This window comes from Cyprinus carpio, chromosome B24 (assembly GCF_018340385.1).
Source record: "Cyprinus carpio isolate SPL01 chromosome B24, ASM1834038v1, whole genome shotgun sequence".
In the NCBI taxonomy this organism is placed as follows: Eukaryota; Metazoa; Chordata; class Actinopteri; order Cypriniformes; family Cyprinidae; genus Cyprinus; species Cyprinus carpio.
In genome coordinates this window covers 10,432,780-10,450,448 of record NC_056620.1, presented here as the reverse complement: position 1 = coordinate 10,450,448, position 17,669 = coordinate 10,432,780, and the positions used below count along the sequence as shown (strand labels likewise).

Here is a 17,669-nt window from a genome sequence, read left to right as displayed (position 1 = left end):
TGAAAATGAAATGTATTCATTATATATAGATATAAAAATATATTTATGTTTGGTTTACGCCATATGCACATAGTTTTTTTTTTCATATTTACTTTATACAAGTTTTATTTCATTATTTTATATTTAATAATATTTTATAAAATGTTTCATATTATATGAAATTTAATAATTCATATAATTGTATAATATAATATAATAAAATAATACATTTATTAGAAACATAAAATTTGAATATATAAATGGCTGAAACTTTCATAGATTTTCTATATTATATATTTCACATTTTCCCATAATTACTTTGGATAATATATACATAGATAGATAGATAGATAGATAGATAGATAGATAGATAGATAGATAGATAGATAGATAGATAGATAGATAGATAGATAGATAGATAGATAGATAGATAGATAGATAGATAGATAGATAGATAGATAGATAGATAGAAAAAAGAAGCAGGACTTAATTTTACACTCTGAAGGCAGTAAAACCCAATCTTAGATGCCTTATGAGTTGAAATGAGCTTGAGGTAAAGGTGTCATCATAAATATATCACTGTCCACATACCTCAGAGCCAAGATCATCTTTCTACACATTACTACTGATGCATTTCACCCCCCATTTCCCCCAAACAATCTTCTCACATCAGATAAAGCATTTTCCAACAATTTGTGAAAGGCTGAAGTTGGGAATTTAATAGAAACTTCTAGAAACAGGAAGATGCACATTTTCCTACACAAAACAGCTTTAGCAAGTGATGTTTAAACCTGTGCACTGGCAGTAATCAAAATGGATTACTCACTTAAAATATAATGGACTCTTCTTTAAAATGTATTCAATGTATTCAGTTTCCACCGTAATGCAATACTGGCAGTAATGGCGATCTCGTGCTGTGTTTGAGCTGACACAAAGATGGGAGCGACTGCTCTCTAAATTGTTAATGAATCATTTGCAGAGTGTTTTTCTCTTTAATACCTATCCGCACTCATTACAAAATTACACCTTTTCGTGACTACAGACTTGTCTTTGCACATATATGTGGTTAATTTTCTCATCTCAACTGAACTACACATATTTAGGAGTCAGTGCATTTAAAGTGACAGTGCGCAGTGTTGAAACAAAGAAATACTGTAGTACAAGCTTAAAAACAAGGCAGCAGGGTTTATTAAATGGATATTTAGACTAGTATTCAATTTAAAATCATCTTTTGTAATCTTCATTCCACACAGGCTTATTTTCTAATCAGTGGCTGCTCTCTCGTTGTTCATTAAGAGGATCAAGCAAGTGTGCGAATGAGAGAGGAAAGCAAAGGAGGGGATTTATTCCAGTGTCTGTACAGCCGTGCTGAGTCAGAGAGCTCTGCTGCAGGGATTAGAGCTTAAAGCCACCTGAAGAAACGCCTGAGCTTTTTACTGATTACATGTCACACTCAGCAATGAAAACTGCGGAAACCACACAAGAAGAACAGAACACCAGCAAAGAAACTGATGAGGTTATTAAGTTGATGTTCAAACTGAGTATAATCTACAAATTAGTATATTTATGATGGTACACAGACATTTTTTTTTCTGTTCATACACAGTACAATCTCTTTTGCTCATCAAAGCTGAAAAGACAGTAAAAAAGTAATATTGTGAAATTTTAAATAACTGTTTTCTATTTAAATATGTTTTAAAATGTCATGTATTCTTGTTATGGAAAAGCTGAATTTTTATCAGCCATTACTCAACTCTTCAGTGTCACATGATCCTTCAGAAATCGTTCTAAAATGCTGATTTGGTGTACAAGAAAAAATTCTTATCAGTGTTGAAAACAGCTTAATATTTTTGTGGAAGCCAACTGTTTTATATCTGATGAATGGAAAGTTCAAAAGAACAGCATGTATTTAAAATAATTTATTTTTTTGTAATATTATAAATGCCTTTACTGTGGCTTTTGCTCAATTTTAGACATTGTTGCTGAATGAATATATTAATTTCTAAAAAACAACAACAACACAATCTTACTGACCTTACACTTTTAAATATGAGCCCACATGTTCTGTTGAGATTGACTCTCAGAGACTCCAATTATGTAATTATCATGTGCCATTTAAAATTTTTAAGTGTGAAATGTCAATTTTATATATTATACTAACAACAGGAACTCCAGGTTTGGGTTCGTTGACCTCAAAAAAAAAAAAAAATCAATTCAATTAAAACAACAGAAATTGGCAGCCATACACTTCTAAAAAAAATTTTGCATGTGAAAAAATCCATTGCAATTATTCTTTGTTTATATCTGAGGTCTCCCAAAACTAAAATAATACATTTCAGGGAGGTCGCTGGATGCATGTTAGCAAGTTAAAATTATGTTTATAATCAGTTCTCACGAGTGCAGGAAGTCATCAACCTGATACTTCAATGTTAAGTATGTTTTCTGAGCTATTAAAAGAGTTGTGGAGTCTCTCAGACTGAGAATAAAAACATGAGGGTTAATGAAAAAAGTGATCAATAATTTCACAGTTTATATACACTACTGAGTTGTTACTTTTAATTATAAAAGAAGCTTTTAAATATATAGCCTAATCAAAAATAGGTTCTTTCTTTGTTAAGTGCTTCTCCAACACGTCTGGACAATCCTCCCTTCCCTCTCTTCTATTCTGAGCCTGCCAGTCAGTGGACTTAATATAAACACCTGCGTATGTATCTGACAGTTAATAAAAGCAGGTTTGGTGGCGAGAGGTATGCAAAGTGCACTTCTCTGGCCCGACGAATCCTCTCCAATTAAATCTAAACAATCATTCAGCGGGAGAGTTAAGAATACAAGCAGGCCGGAGTGCCAGAGGGTCTTCTGCTCTTGCTGCCACCTGTCCCCAAACATCAGCGCCACCCGAAGGGCGCCAAGTCCTCCCCCACGAAACCCCCACACCCTGCAAGCTTTCCCTCCAGGGCTGACGGCCACACAGCTGGCCCGAACCATCAGCTTTATGGGAGAGAGCTGCCCTGATGCCAATTAGGATAACTGATAACCACAGCAGTGAGCGCTCCAGCACGGCTCTATTTATAGAGCTCTTCCTCAACAGATTCGCTGGAAGAAATGCATTTTGCTGGGTTTTCTTACTGTTTATGTCATCTACTCCTCGTATCGGAGAAACGTGAAGCACCTTGGTTTTTAATGTAAGGGTTTGAGATGAGTGTGCTGATATGATTTAAGAGAGCATTATATGCGGTTTGCGATGTTTCAGGGTAGATGGGATAAGCATATTTCTGGTGGAAGGGCAACCTATAATCAGATTTCAACAGCAGAGAGGAGGACAAAGAATGATTTAGCGCTTAAGAAACATTTCTTATTATTTTCAGTGTTGAAAACAGTTGTGCAGCTTAATATTTTTGTGGAAACCATGACATTTTTTTTCCTCAATATTCTTTCATTTTAATATGCTGAAACGGTGATACTTCTTTATTTATTTATTTATTTTTATTTTTATAATTTTTTCTAATATGCTGAATTGGTGCTCAATTATTTTCAGTGTTGAAAACAGTTGTGCAGCCTAATATTTTTGTGGAAAGCATTATACTTTTTTTCTCTCTTCTCAGAATTCTTTCATTCTAATTTGCTGAAACCGTAATACTTTTAAATTTAGTTTTATTAGGCCCTATTAAACAGTTTTTTCATGTTTCTTCGAAGAAAGTTCAAAAGAACAGCATTTATTTAAAATATTTTGTAACATTATAAATATCTTCACTGTCAATTTTTATCAATTTATTGTATATATGCTGAATAAAAGTAGTAAAAAAAAATAAATTAATTAATAAATAAATAAAATCTTACTGACCCCAAACATTCGAACATTAGTGTAGGAGAAACTGAAATAATAAACCATCATTTTGTGTTGAGACTTTCAGTGTCTCCAATTATGTACAGTATGCTTAAAAGTAATTACAGAGAATTTGAAATTAATATCTTTAAATAATTTCTAATCCATCTAATTCTCCCATTAAATACTTTAAGTATGTTCCTCTGACCAATCAAAACCCAGTAGACAGAAATTAAGTGTGAAACGTGACTTTTCCATAGTAACAACTGAACAACTTCAGATTGGGTTCTGTTTGAACCTATAAGGAAACACACACATTTAAGATTGGTTAGAACCTTAAAATCAGACGTGGCTGCACCGACGGCTCAGTTTAAGTGTGTCTGTGTGTGTGTGTGTGTGTGTGTGTGTGTGTGAGAGAGAGAGTGCGTACGGCTGAGGCACTCTCAGAGTTTCGCTTCTTTACCCAGCATGCTCAGCCGAGATAAAATAAATAAACAGTGCAGGGTCGAGGGCCAGGGCTCCCTCACCCTTAAAACAAAACACCACCCCCATCAAACACCCTGACTGAGGAACAAAGAGAACAAACCAGCCGCCGGGCCCCGTTCCACTGACATCCGAGCGCTGCTGTCATCTACACTCACCACAAAGAAAAAACCCTTCAAGAAACTCAGCCAAAAAATGCCAAGGAAGCGGCTTTCTACATTTTTCAGACACAAAGAGGGTTTAAAAACATGCATGTTGAACTCCGATTTAGGGCTTTTTTGTGAATTTATAATTTGGTGAATTGAACCAACGGCTGAGCGAGTTAAATAAAGCCATGACATCATTGACAAGCCTGAGAATTGCAGATCAACGTATTTCCCAAATTGTTTGTTTTGAAAGTTCAAATATAGCTTATGACGGTTTATATAAAATAACAAATACAACAACTGCAGAAGTAAACTAGTTCTTATTGCATGTTCATAACCCTTTTGAACCTGCTAAATTTAAATTTTAAAATTAAATTATTTTATAAATAAAAGCAAAAATGTTATCCATTCTAACACAAAAATATAATTTACAAATATATTTGAATACTCATTTTGTATAATAAAATAATTTTATCTACACTACCCAAACGTTTGGGGACAGTAAGAAATTAATACTTTTATTCAGCAAAAAAAGTGACCATAAGACATTAATAATGTTACAACAGATTTCTATTTCAAATAAATCCAGTTCTATCAAACTTTCTATTGATCTAATAACTCTTAAAAAAAAAAAAAAACATGTATAATGGTTTCCACAAAATATTAAGCAGCACAACTGTTTTCAACAAAATACTTAAGGTTTTTTGAGTTGCAAATCAACATATTACAATCAATTTCAGTAATGATGCTGAAAATTCTAATCTAATTATTTAAAAATGCATTAAAATAAAATATATCTTAAATTGTATCAATATTGTGTATGATCAAATAAATATATATATAACTCAACTTTGCTATAATACATGAACTCCACTCAAAGGTCAGTTAATGCAACCATTTAATTAAGCTTAACAATGAACCATTTCTGAAGGACAAAAAACCTTTAAGAAGTGTCAATGGACACTCTCGGTGCAACTGGTTTGTAATCCATGCCTGTTCGAGCCACATAACTCGGACAGCTGCAGGCCGAGCTGAATGCCTGCGAGGCCTCGACGATCTTATTAAAAAAAGAAACAATTACACTGAACTCTGAGTTCCTCGAAGCTGGACGGTGTACCCAAACAGACCCTCTTTCTGTGTATTTTTCTAAACTTTGCCGCAATATTTGCCTGTGTTTCCATTTAAAATACATCACTTACCCTTCCGAATCTGTTGGCGTAAGATCCCGTGAGCAAGGAATGGAAAACGATGATTGTTTCATCCAAGTCCCAAATGAACACCCGCTGAGAAAAGAAAGAGCAAAATCAATGGCTCACTCAGCATGCAAGATGATCTGATTGTCAATAAGAAGGGTGCATAGATTCATGCGGCCTGGGATCAGTAGATATTCAGCACTGATGGTCACCATAGCACCCCGCAACCACCACTGGACAATCCATCTCCTGCCCCCGATGCATTAACACAATCAATACCAACAAACTAATTAACTAGATTTGTTAACATGCAATGATGTCAACTTGCTAATGGGGCCAAAACCTTCCAGAGATTCAGGTCATGTTAATAAAAAGACCATGACCTGTACATCTCAAATATGATTGAGATAGAAATAATATACTTCTAAATATACTCATGCTGTCAAACGATTAATCGCGATTAATCACATACAAAAAAATTTTTTTGAATGTAATATTTGTATGTGTACTGTGTATATTTATCATGTATATATAAATACATACACATACAGCATATATTTTGAAAATATTTACATGTATATATTTATATTCATATAATTTATACTACATATAAATATTTCATATATAAAAGTAACACATTTTTTCTTAAATATATACATGCATGTGTGTGTATTTATATATACATAATAAATATACTCAGTACATACACATACTATGTAAACAAAAACTTTTATTTTGGATGCGATTAATTGCGATTAATCACAATAAATCATTTGACAGCACTAAAATACACTTCTTGTTGTAAAAACAATTTTCACATAAGTAACACATTTAATTGTAAAAAATCTAAATAGTATTTTCTTTATTTTCTTTGTAAAAATGTAAATAAATAAATAAATAAAAACTTTTTTTTTTAATTCAAAACATTTTTTAAACCCAGTGAGTCAATATGTTGCCAATTTTCGTAAATCTGGTTTTTGCAAAATGTAGCAATGAAAGAAAACTATTTACAAGATTTTAAAGTCTTTTTTTCAGTCTTCATGTCAAAACATGTGGCATGCACACAAAATAAACTGACAGAGCGCTGATTTAGGCTTTTGCATGCTAAGCGTGCAAAACATGCAAAACAAAGCTTTCACCAAAAAAACTGAGTTTAGAGCATTTACATGTTGTAACATGTAAAACGAAGCATGAAAAAACACCCTTAAACATGTAAATGCATTGTTTTTAAGTTAAAGCACTGAGCAGAATGGACAAATCTAGATAATCAAAAGTATCTTAATAGTAATTAATGAACTGCTGTGATTCCAGCTAGATACATTGACAGAGCGGCAGCATTCCAATACCTCAAGGTCAGAGTCGGGAGGTGGGGATGGGTTGTTGTTCCTCCTTCCCCGGCCACGTGACTTTCCATCTGAAGCCCGACGCAATCGATCTGAATCTGAATCTTTAATGGGGGTTGATGGACTGTGGATTGTACTGTACTCTCCTGTAGGAGAAAAAAGAAAGGCAAAAAGAATATCAAAAGAGGAAAATAAAAAAGGCTTTCACCTTCGCATTGTGGCTGGATCCGTTTACCTCATCTAGTGTTCAGTGCTGTAGCTTCTGCCCACATGCTCTAATATCACGCTGTTTATCTGATCTCCTTATACCCTAGATACCATTTAAGTCTTAGTAATGGCAATGAGGGTGTTATGCACCATACCATCCTTCCCTAATTACATGACAAGGCAAATGTAAGAAAATTTGGGTCACTTGAGGAACAAAAATAGACTAAACAACTGCCAATAACAACCATTTTCCTGAATGTACAATGATAAGAGCACATATTATTTTAACACATTTGAAGTTTAATTAGTTTTCTATGGAACACGAGTTAGAATCCATCATGGCGTCCATCCATCACATACATTAAACACTCAGGTTAGTCTTTGAAAATGCTACTAAAAATCGTATGAATTGCACAGACATTTGAAACATTTATATTTATTAAAAACACTAATTAATAGCAATTTGAACATTGCTTTTCAATTGATTTTTAACAAATTAATAATTTAAAAATTACATTTATATACTTTATAATACTTTTATAAAATATAAATATTTCAAACTATTTATACAGTTTCTGAGATTTTTATAATAATTTTTAAAGGTTAACTTTTTCTAAAGATAACCTAAATGTTAATAATACTGGAAATTATGCATAATCAACTGATATTTCTAAAAATAATTCAGTAATAAGTCCAATAACCAATATGGTACCAATATATTGTATTGAATCACAAAAAATGTACTGGTAATTTTCTTTAACATTACGTTTAGGGACATTTCCTTTAATCCTAAAATATAGCACACGGCAATGCGTAATTCAATATATGGGTTAAAAAAATAAATAAAAATCAATACAGAAAATTGCACATTGGGAAATTTTTGAGTGTACCACCAGGGTTTAGTATTGCAAAATTAGCCAATCACGTTTTGTCTTTACAGCAACTTGTTGTAGGAACTCCATACCTTTATTTAATTTAATTTATTTATTTTTTTTACTAACCAAGCTTTCTTACCTGCCGGTTGCTCTGAGAGGGCCTGGCTGGTGATCCCTGATGGAGGTTCCTGTAAGGTGTAGGTGGCAGTGGTGGAGGGTGTGGTGGGGCTGGTGTTGTTACTGGTCATGTATGGAGAAGTGTAAGGGCTACTGTTGTAATACTGTGCATACTGACTCTGGCCAAAAGCTGGGTAGGAGGGGTAGTCCTGCAGAAAGACATCAAGGCGGTAATGTGAGATAGCTGCACACAACGCTGCTACTTTACAGCGCAGATTCCAAAACGTAAATGCGAACATATGTCTCCTGTGTGCTACATCTGGACAGCGATCTGTCTTCACTCTTTTTTCCTCCACTTGTGGCATAATTCATTCGCGAAAAGAGCAAGAGGTAATCCTTGCGTACAGTGGTCGAGACATTTAGAGTGATTCATATCATGCGAGCGTACACATGTTCTATAAAGGCTTACAGGGGAAAGGAAAAAATACTGGGCACATGTGCCAAATGGAGGAAATGTGATTTCAACAGACTAGATAGTGAGGGATAGAAATTCGATTACAGCTACCTGTTGTGTACTATTGAATCCAGTCGAGTTTGTGAGGGAATTGCTTCCAGCGTACAGCCCTGAAGTTGTTGTAAAACTGCCTCCTATGAGAGAAAGAGACATAACCGTGAGCTATCGCAATGCAAAACACACAGGGATCAAATCAAATGAGGCTTTGTTTGCAACTGATGTAATTCTGAGGAAGATAAGTGTAATATAACCTTCAAAATAAATGACATTTTTAAATTGAAGATGGGGGTCGAGTCAAGCAAGAACTAAAACACCTCAAAGGCATTTAAGACAAAGCCTTGCAGGTACTATAAGGGCATGAGGGATGTTTGTTTGTGTGTGTGTGTGTGTGTGTGTGTGAGAGGGAGAGAGAGAGAGAGAGAGAGAGAGAGAGAGTGTGTGTGTGTGTTGGTGGGTGGGATATTAACAGTGACTCTATCTTTTCTTTCTCCATATCAGTGATTGGATCTTGGCCGATGGTCGGAAAGAAAGAGGAAAGGGGGTTGGGTCTATTATTTCATCCATCGCTACCTTTACAATGACAGACACATGGCCACTGTTGGGAATGAGGGGGAGGGAGAGGGAGGGAGTTTTACCTGACATCCTGCCTCAATGAATATGTATATCTGTCTTCTTTTCAAGCTGCTCAAAGAAGCACCTTCTGGGTAATTAAATCTCTCTATGGAGAGATAGCATCTAATGACTTAATAACATACATGACATGAGTTATGGGGCGAGACAGCCTGGAGGTAAGCTGCATTTTGAGGTCCTTCTTGGAGTCACGGTGCTCAAAACAAATTGGAATTCTCAAGCGGACTGAAAAACTGGTGTAGAAGAATATTCTGGGTGCAGTTCAAGTTGACAGAAATTTATTTTGATTTTCTTAAAAAAAAAAGAGCAAAAGTCTGGGTTACAGTCAGACACATAGAATGAAGGTAAATTGGATCAATTTATTCAAAGTTTTAAAATTTTTGTTATGTGCTTTCATCATTTATTATATTTTTATTTGTATTTGTACTATAATATTTATTACATTTTATTTCACTTTATATTTATTTTTTTATTTATATTAATTGATATATTATTTACATTTAAGTTTTAGTTTTTAGTCATTTTTAGTATTTCATATTAAGCTATATTTATTTCAGCTTTTTTTTAAAGAAAACATTTTTAGTGTCTTTTAACTAATAATTTTGCATAGCTGAAAATAATATACAAGTTTCGATAGAAAATGAAATACAAGTACTTTTATAAACTTTAAAAGTTTACATTTACATTGTAAACTTTACATTTCTACTTTTAAATCCTCAAAAAATTGACCCCATTCATTTCCATTGTAAGTGCCTCAGAGTAACCTAGATTTTTGGTTTTTTAAAGAAAACGAGGGGCTAGTCAAAACCTAGTAACCCTGGAATCATCAATTATACAACACTCTCAACACAAAATGGGCACAACATTAACTCAATGTGTTTACATAAAAGGGTAACTGGACATTTGTTCAGCAAAAAAACAGAAGCAAAGTCTTTCATCTTCTGGTGTTCAGGAAAATGAGGCCCCTCAGACTGTAACAGACATACAACAGCTTTATTTGTGGACTACTGTCTGGCTCAACAAGCAAGTTTGTTTCTTTTTATTGTTTTTTATCTCTTGTTTTTAAAGAACAGCAAGAGGTACTCTAAAAGCTGTTGACTTCCTCCCCAGACTTGAGCCGTCACATAAAGTGAGACACATGAATCTCCCAATGCACAACAAATTAGCTAAATCCACAGTTCAAAAAGTCATAAAAGCCAGAACTTGTAGGAAAGCAGTTGACTCCAGAGAGAGTCCGGAGCCACATAAAAGCCAAGCAAGACCCCCTCCGGTCCCAAAAGAATGACTCCATGCTGGGGAGAGGCCTGGTTTTTCCCAGGGGCAAAAACACTCCCCCATTCCTCCCCCTCTCCGCTCTGTCTTGCTCCAGTTAGTTCACTCAAGACGAGACACTGGCTCTCCTTATGGCCTCTCCAATTGGGAGTCCATTTGCTGTGCTTGATCAGTCCTCTTGCCATGGGCTATGTCTATCATCAGTGCACAATATTTGTAGCAGAAGTTTTGTAGGCCTCTCTAGGGAGCAGGCGATCAAGTCCAGATGGGCTTCTTTAAAAAGCAGTCTGCTGCTCCTCTCACACGGTGTGCTGAATGGAGGGAGGCCCAATTGTTGCTGTAATTATCATCTACTTTGAGTGAAAATCAGTGAGAGAAGCAGCTCTATGGCTCCACTCGTGCTTTAGAGCCATTACGGTTATGGAAAAGGAAGCAAAGCTCAAACAGGTGTGAAACTGGAAAATTAATTCCTAGTTTATACTTGGATGTACTGAGTGAAATCAAGAAGTCATCAAGAAATCTTACAATTCACTGGCATAGAGCGATTAAAATTTTCACTAAGAAAGATAGATAAAAACATATTTTGGCAGACTAGCAAATAACTGATTAGACATTACAAAAAATGGCTTTAGAAACATATTATTTATATTTTGAAATTTCAATATAACTGAACAAAAGCATTATCACTAACGCTCTGAATTTTGATCTGAAATAATATCAGTTAACATTCCCATATTTCTCTCACTGTTTTGTTCAATTTATGATAACCCAACAATCTGTGATGACATTTCAAGCCAAGAAGGTCCTTCTGTGTTACATTTCTGGATCATGATCAGAGAAAACCAGCGCCGTTCCATTAGACATGAAAGAGCAGGGTAAAAACATTAATTTAATTGTATTCCCTCTGACAGCTGGGTGCAGGCTCGCTCTACTAGGGTTATGGGACAGCAGTTGGTATCATATAGATGGGGGGTCTACATTTGGCTACCGTGTTGAGTCTCTTCCTCTGAGTCCAGACCTGCCTAATCGATGAGGCACAGAGAGGAAACCAATAGAGACAGACTGGCCTGGTTAATGGTCATCTGTCATCTGCTCTTGCAGTTAGTGGCTAATGTGTTTATGGCTGCGTGGGCTTTGAAAGGAAGACTGGAGGCACCTCAGTTTCTGACTTACAAAAAACTCAATGCAGTGTCGTTGTGAAATGACAGTTAAAGAGATATTTCATGCTACAAAAGGAAATTCTATCATTATTTACTTGCCATCATGTAATTCCAAACCTGTATGCGTTTATTTTTGGTTAAAAATAAAGTGTTTGACAGAGATGGTCACTATGAACTGCCCCCCTTTTTTGGGAAATAACTGTGTAAAGATGATCTCCTTTTGTTTTCCAACAAGTTTGGAGTGACATGAGGGTTTTAATTTTTTTTTTTTTTTTTTGAACTTTACCTTTAAGGACCATTCTTGCCAAATTTTGGCACAAAATATTAAAATTAAACAATGCATTTCTCTAAATTATCCTACTGTGATAAGCATTCATTGGCTTTTACTTGATGTCTATGTTGATTTTGTATTATCTGGAGGCTAAACAAGGTCCTCTAGGTGTAAAAACATTGACTAAAATTACAAAAATTTGGTATCAAACACCATTGGATGCATTCTTTGGGTTCTATACTTTCATGACATTTAGTTTCATTGGACTTGAACGGTGTGAACAGGCCTTTAAACTTCTGCGGTTGGGACAGGGTAACACTTACAACCCTGGTGTTGAGGCAGCATCACCAGAAGCAGAACGTTTCTACTTATGAGGCATGGAAAAGAAGCTTCAACAGACCACATATGTCACATTATTACTCTGGAGAGCGTTCAGAAACATGGAGATGTTTCTACTGTCACACATTATTTGGAGATTAGAGAGCTCAAACAGGCGCTAACTGTTGGAGGCTCGAAGGAAAACACTAGAGGGAGAAAGATGGGAGAAAAAGAAGGGCAGAAAAAGACTGTTGGTTTTGGAGTAGGGACAATGTCTCAAAAAAGAAAACAACAAAAAACACTGGGTGGCAGAGAGTTTGCCTGCTGCACGTTTAATTCCCAGTACGCAAGTGTGACTTCCATGAACTGACCTCGAAGATGAGAGTAACGGGTGTTCCTTCTAAAGAAAACATGCTTAAGAAAGTATAGTACATGGCCGAACGCAACGTTGAAAAAGACTGGTCTTAAAGAGGAAAAAGGGATTTTTGCCATCTGTGTTGGTTCTCTTCAGGCCTAATGCAAAAAAGACTGTGTCTAACTACAACCCAATACAACCATCTGCTCGGGGATGTTTATGAATTGGCCCGTGTCTGCCATTAATTGTGTCCTCTTTTGAAAGGGGCCAGAGAGAAATCATGGCTCTATTTTGTCACTCCACCGGGAAGAGCAGAAGAGGAAAAGAGTAGAGGGTGTTCCTGACCTTGCATCTGGTAACTGTAGGGTGCTTGTCCCGTCTGAGGCGTGGAGAAGCTGGAACTGTAGCTGAGGAAGCCGCTCTGGCCTGGAGACTGAGCTTGGGTCAGTCCGCCCTCTGTCTTGATGCCTGCCCACAATGGACCTAAATCAGTTAGTGACACCAGAGCAGCATGATGCACAACCCTCAGTGTTACTCCTTCCACGTCAATCAAGAATAAAAGATAACGGTGGCTTGTTTCGCACTGGGCCATGGTTCAAGCAACCTTTGCATTGAAGTGTTTGTGCCAAACTCAACATGGACTTCCAAGAATTGGCTGGTTGGAGTTAAAACAAACCTGTTTTTTGATTAGATTGAATCAGGCCCAATGCAGGTTTGCGTTTTGCTTCCACTCAAACAAACACGTGAACTCTCAGGAGCGTATTTCGAGATTGTTCTTCCTAAACAACATTATCTGTGCGCATATTTTCACAAAGGTTTCATAACGTTCAAACCCCTGGAAAAGCATTTCTTGCTTGAATTGGGCTCTCACAGTGTGTAGACGAGGAATTGGAATCTTTATATCTCTCTTATCTGTCGAACTAGCAAAAAATTAGTAACTGGCTAAAGGAGACACTGAGTCTGCAAATGCAAAACAAAAGGTCAGCACAGTCCCAAGGTGGGAAAAGGAGCGACTAAGGGCTGAGGTAAGCATTAGCCTAATCTTAGTGATCAGCACGTTGTTAGCTAAGTTTTAGAATTGATCTTAAAGCTACATGCTAAGTATGAGACAAAAGGTGCGTTCCGATTGACAGGGTCCCTATGTAGTGTTCACTGCTCCCTGCTCCCTATACACGGGATATACGTTGAAGTGGACTTCGCTGACAATATTCGCTCATTTGGAATGCCCTAGAACATCAGCAAAGAAAGGCAATGATAAGATCACGCAGATTATGATATAACATAAATATTGTAATTTATTTTACTTTCAAATTTAAATACATATAAAATAAATATAAAATTTTGTATCTAATAAATAAAGTCAAAATTTATATGTTTATTATACTTGTGTCATTTGCAATGTGAAGTCCACTTCGCAGTCCATTTACAGTCGAATGGAACGCACCTAAAATGCTACAAATGCTAAATGCTAAAATTAAATGGCATCTCATTTGATGACTTGTAATTCAATTAAATGCATTAAAAGGACCAAAAACCATCAAATATAAGCCACAATTGTCAAAAAAATAAGGAAATATCTCAAAAGTGAGAGACACCTCACAAAACCCGCTCATGAATATTACTTAGGTAACGTTCACCCGGTAGAAATATTTTATTTATAAAATGCAGGTGAGCAAGACGAATCTTAATATATATATATATATATATATATATTTGCCAAAAATGTTTTTAATATTATTCCTAAAAAGAAAATAATAATTATAATTCAAATGTTTATTAAGATGTCCACATTTCCATCACTGTCAGTAAATAAGTAAATACATTTTAAAAATTACCAATTTTTTTAAACAATTTTAAATGTTAATAAATAAATAAAAAAATTAACGAAGACTCCTTTTTTAAATAATAAAAATAAATTTAGTTTAACAGCATGGCAGACAATATAGTAAATGTTTCATAAGTGTGGGAGTTCATCTGCTTGAGTGAAAAGCAAAGCACAATCTGAAATGCAAAGCTTTAAAGCATAGAAAAGAACGAACTGAGTCATTACCATAGGCTGGAATCCCATAGGGCTGGCCTGGCTGAGGGTACGTGCCATAGGCAGCAGCCTGCTGCATTCCTGTGGTGTATTGCGTCTGTCCGTACGCGGCCATATTTTGGGCGGAAGGAGTCGGAAGAATGTGTGGATAGGGTCTGCTATTTGAGAGCAAAGTAAGAGAAAAGGGAGACATGTATTTTTACCCAAAAGCCCATATCGAAAAATTTGCTCAAAGACAAATTCTCTGTGATTCTGCTACTTAATCATAAATATTTGGCCAAGCTGTGAAACAGAGAAAAATCTAGCCATTAAGCAGCTGATATACATTGCAAAAGAAAAATAAATCACGAGGAACATTTTTGCAAGATAATAATTACAACAGATTTTGGATTACGCAAGCTGCAGACATCAATGAAAACAAAGCAGCCGGAGAGTCCAGAATCTGGCAGAAGGATCTAATTAAAGGCCCAAATGAAGTAGGATGCTGCTTATTTTTGAAAGAAAAATAAAAGAAGCCTTACTTGGAAGGGTAAATCTGGGGAGAGAACTGGTGAGTTTGTCTTGGGCTGAAGCCACTGGTTCCAATGGCTGTGGAGAGTTAAAAAGAAAAGAGGCAAGCACATATTCAAACATTAAAAAATAAGGTAAATATTATTCTTTGCCAACAGAACTTCTGGAATCCAAGGAAACAGTAATTACATTGCATTACACTATTTATTTCTCTAACCTTATTTTAGGTTGAAAAATTAAGAGCAATAATGAAGGAAAATAATCAGGTAATATGGGAGCGTTTTCTGCTGACTGTATACATAAAAACCTACACAGGATGGAAAGGCCTAGTGTCCACAAACACGCACACACACGGAGCTGGGAATGATGTATGGCCGCACACACTGGAGGGTTTAAAGTAGACCGTACAATGAGAAATCAACGGCCCTGATTACAGGTAAGTAGTACACATAAGGAGCCTTCATTAGACACATACCGGCCCTGTGGTTCCCAGCCCTTAATGACGGTGTGGAGGGCCATTCAGTTAGATCACACAAACCATACAGAGCAACATGAGATCTTTTGATGTGCCAGTGAATGCATGGCTTAAGTCTTGAAAATTGCACTCAAATTGTAATGCCATTATAAAAGGTACTTCTCAATGCCAAAATAAATAAATAAATAAAAATAATAAAAACAACAATTTAATATATTATTTCATTATTCATCATATTATATTTTATTGTTGTTGTTTTAATATTTTAAATTAATGAAAATGATTATAATATTATTTGTATTTTTAAAATATTTTTTAAAAACTTTTTTGCTTTATTATTTGCAATGAAAATTGTTATAAAGTTATTGCATATATTTTATACAATAATAAAATAATACATTTATTTTTATTACTATTATTATATCATGTTATATTATTATCTGGAAATTTAGTTTTATTATTGTTTTTGTTGCTGTTTTATCTTAATAATTTTTTTTAATGTATAAAAAGTATAAATATATTATAATTATTTCACTTTTTAAAAAGTTTTTGTTATATTGTTCGCAATTAAATTGATTATACAATTGTATTATACAAATGTATATTTTTTCTATTTTATATATTTATTATTATTAATATTATTATTTTTTATTACTACTATTAATTAATAATGTGTAATATTATAAGTTGGAATTTTTGTTAAAAAATGCTTAATTTAATTTTATATTAAAACACAAACAATACTGTTCAATACGAATAGAATAGAATAGAATAGAATAGAACAGAACAGAACAGAATATTTTTAACCTATGTATTACATCTTCGTTTTTAAAAATAATAACTATTACTAATACTATTACTAGGCTTACTAACTTACTATAGCTGTTTTTAGACTGCTAAATATAAGCTTAGTCCTTTGTGAATTCCCATTTATAGGGTTTGGATGTCTTTTCTTTAGGGTGGAGGTATTATGAATATTGCGATTCTCTTGCCTTGCGTGTATAATTGGCTGTGACATCTAAAGTAAGGGTTAGTTAAGGAGCTCTTGCTCTATGTAACTGTATTCTTTGCGCCCTAAAACCGGGGCCTTTTCCCCACACTTCAGCACCTGGTCTGGACAAACACTGAACCTCTACACTACTGCATCCCCTGAGTATAAAACGGACTCAAATGACTTCAGTTCATTCATATTGTCAGAGATAGAAGTCCAAGCCATGATTTATATGAGTCTAACATAAAGGTATCAGGTACTTAGTCAAATAGGTAGGGAAATAAGACAAATTAGCAGGAATGTAATACTCTGAATACTCTATGAAGAGTTCTCGCATTTGCTTAGTAAGTAATGTGAGGAGTCTATAACATGGAGTAGACCTACCTAAATTTGTATGCTTAAGTTTGAAAATAGACCATTGAGAGTATAACGTTTTTGACATAAAGCAAGCGAGCTGGTTTTGTGGCTCCAAACTGTCTTAGTAATGGAGCACAAATAGGCATTTAATATCACTTTACATCTCCCGTCTTATAAAACTTTATAAAGTTTTGAGGTTTTGAACAGCATTTCATAATTTATGAGTCATGCATCTAAGACCCATAGGATGTGCGGGCCACCGATGGGGTGTCACTCGATTAGGGCCGAGAAGGGGGCTGGGAGGATCAGCTTGGGAACTGAGACAGAGCCTCACACTACTAGAGCTCCAGCCACAGAGCCACTTCCTGGGCCTCTGCTTATCAGTAACCCATCTATGGGATCATCTCCCACCAGTCAGCTCTACAGCTTTGAGCGTGTGCGTGTCGTACCTGATCCTGAGAAGCTGTCTAGAGAGCCGTCTGCTACAGAGGTGGCGATTTCACTGCTGCTCATTGGCTCTGTTTTAACTGCAAGCAGAAGGAAAGCAGAGCATTTGTGACGCTGCACTGGTAAAGCCGGTTGTCAGTCACAATACAGGCAAATGCCTTTCTG

General features: G+C 35.3%; 1 protein-coding gene across 6 annotated transcripts in view; it reads right to left on the bottom strand.

Annotated features, from left to right (window-relative positions):
• Positions 1 to 17,669, bottom strand: part of eya1 (EYA transcriptional coactivator and phosphatase 1) — a 77,548-nt gene that overhangs the window by 16,777 nt on the left and 43,102 nt on the right. For 5 of the 6 annotated variants that reach the window (XM_042751660.1, XM_042751661.1, XM_042751664.1 and 2 more), the window contains 8 exons: positions 17,507 to 17,584; positions 15,246 to 15,312; positions 14,737 to 14,882; positions 13,032 to 13,169; positions 8,732 to 8,814; positions 8,189 to 8,375; positions 6,971 to 7,113; positions 5,631 to 5,714 (listed from right to left, as the gene is read on the bottom strand). In XM_042751660.1, the coding sequence (XP_042607594.1) occupies positions 5,631 to 5,714; positions 6,971 to 7,113; positions 8,189 to 8,375; positions 8,732 to 8,814; positions 13,032 to 13,169; positions 14,737 to 14,882; positions 15,246 to 15,312; positions 17,507 to 17,584 (926 nt within the window). The remainder of the gene's footprint in view (positions 1 to 5,630; positions 5,715 to 6,970; positions 7,114 to 8,188; positions 8,376 to 8,731; positions 8,815 to 13,031; positions 13,170 to 14,736; positions 14,883 to 15,245; positions 15,313 to 17,506; positions 17,585 to 17,669) is intronic. The other variant, XM_042751665.1, reaches the window with a different exon arrangement.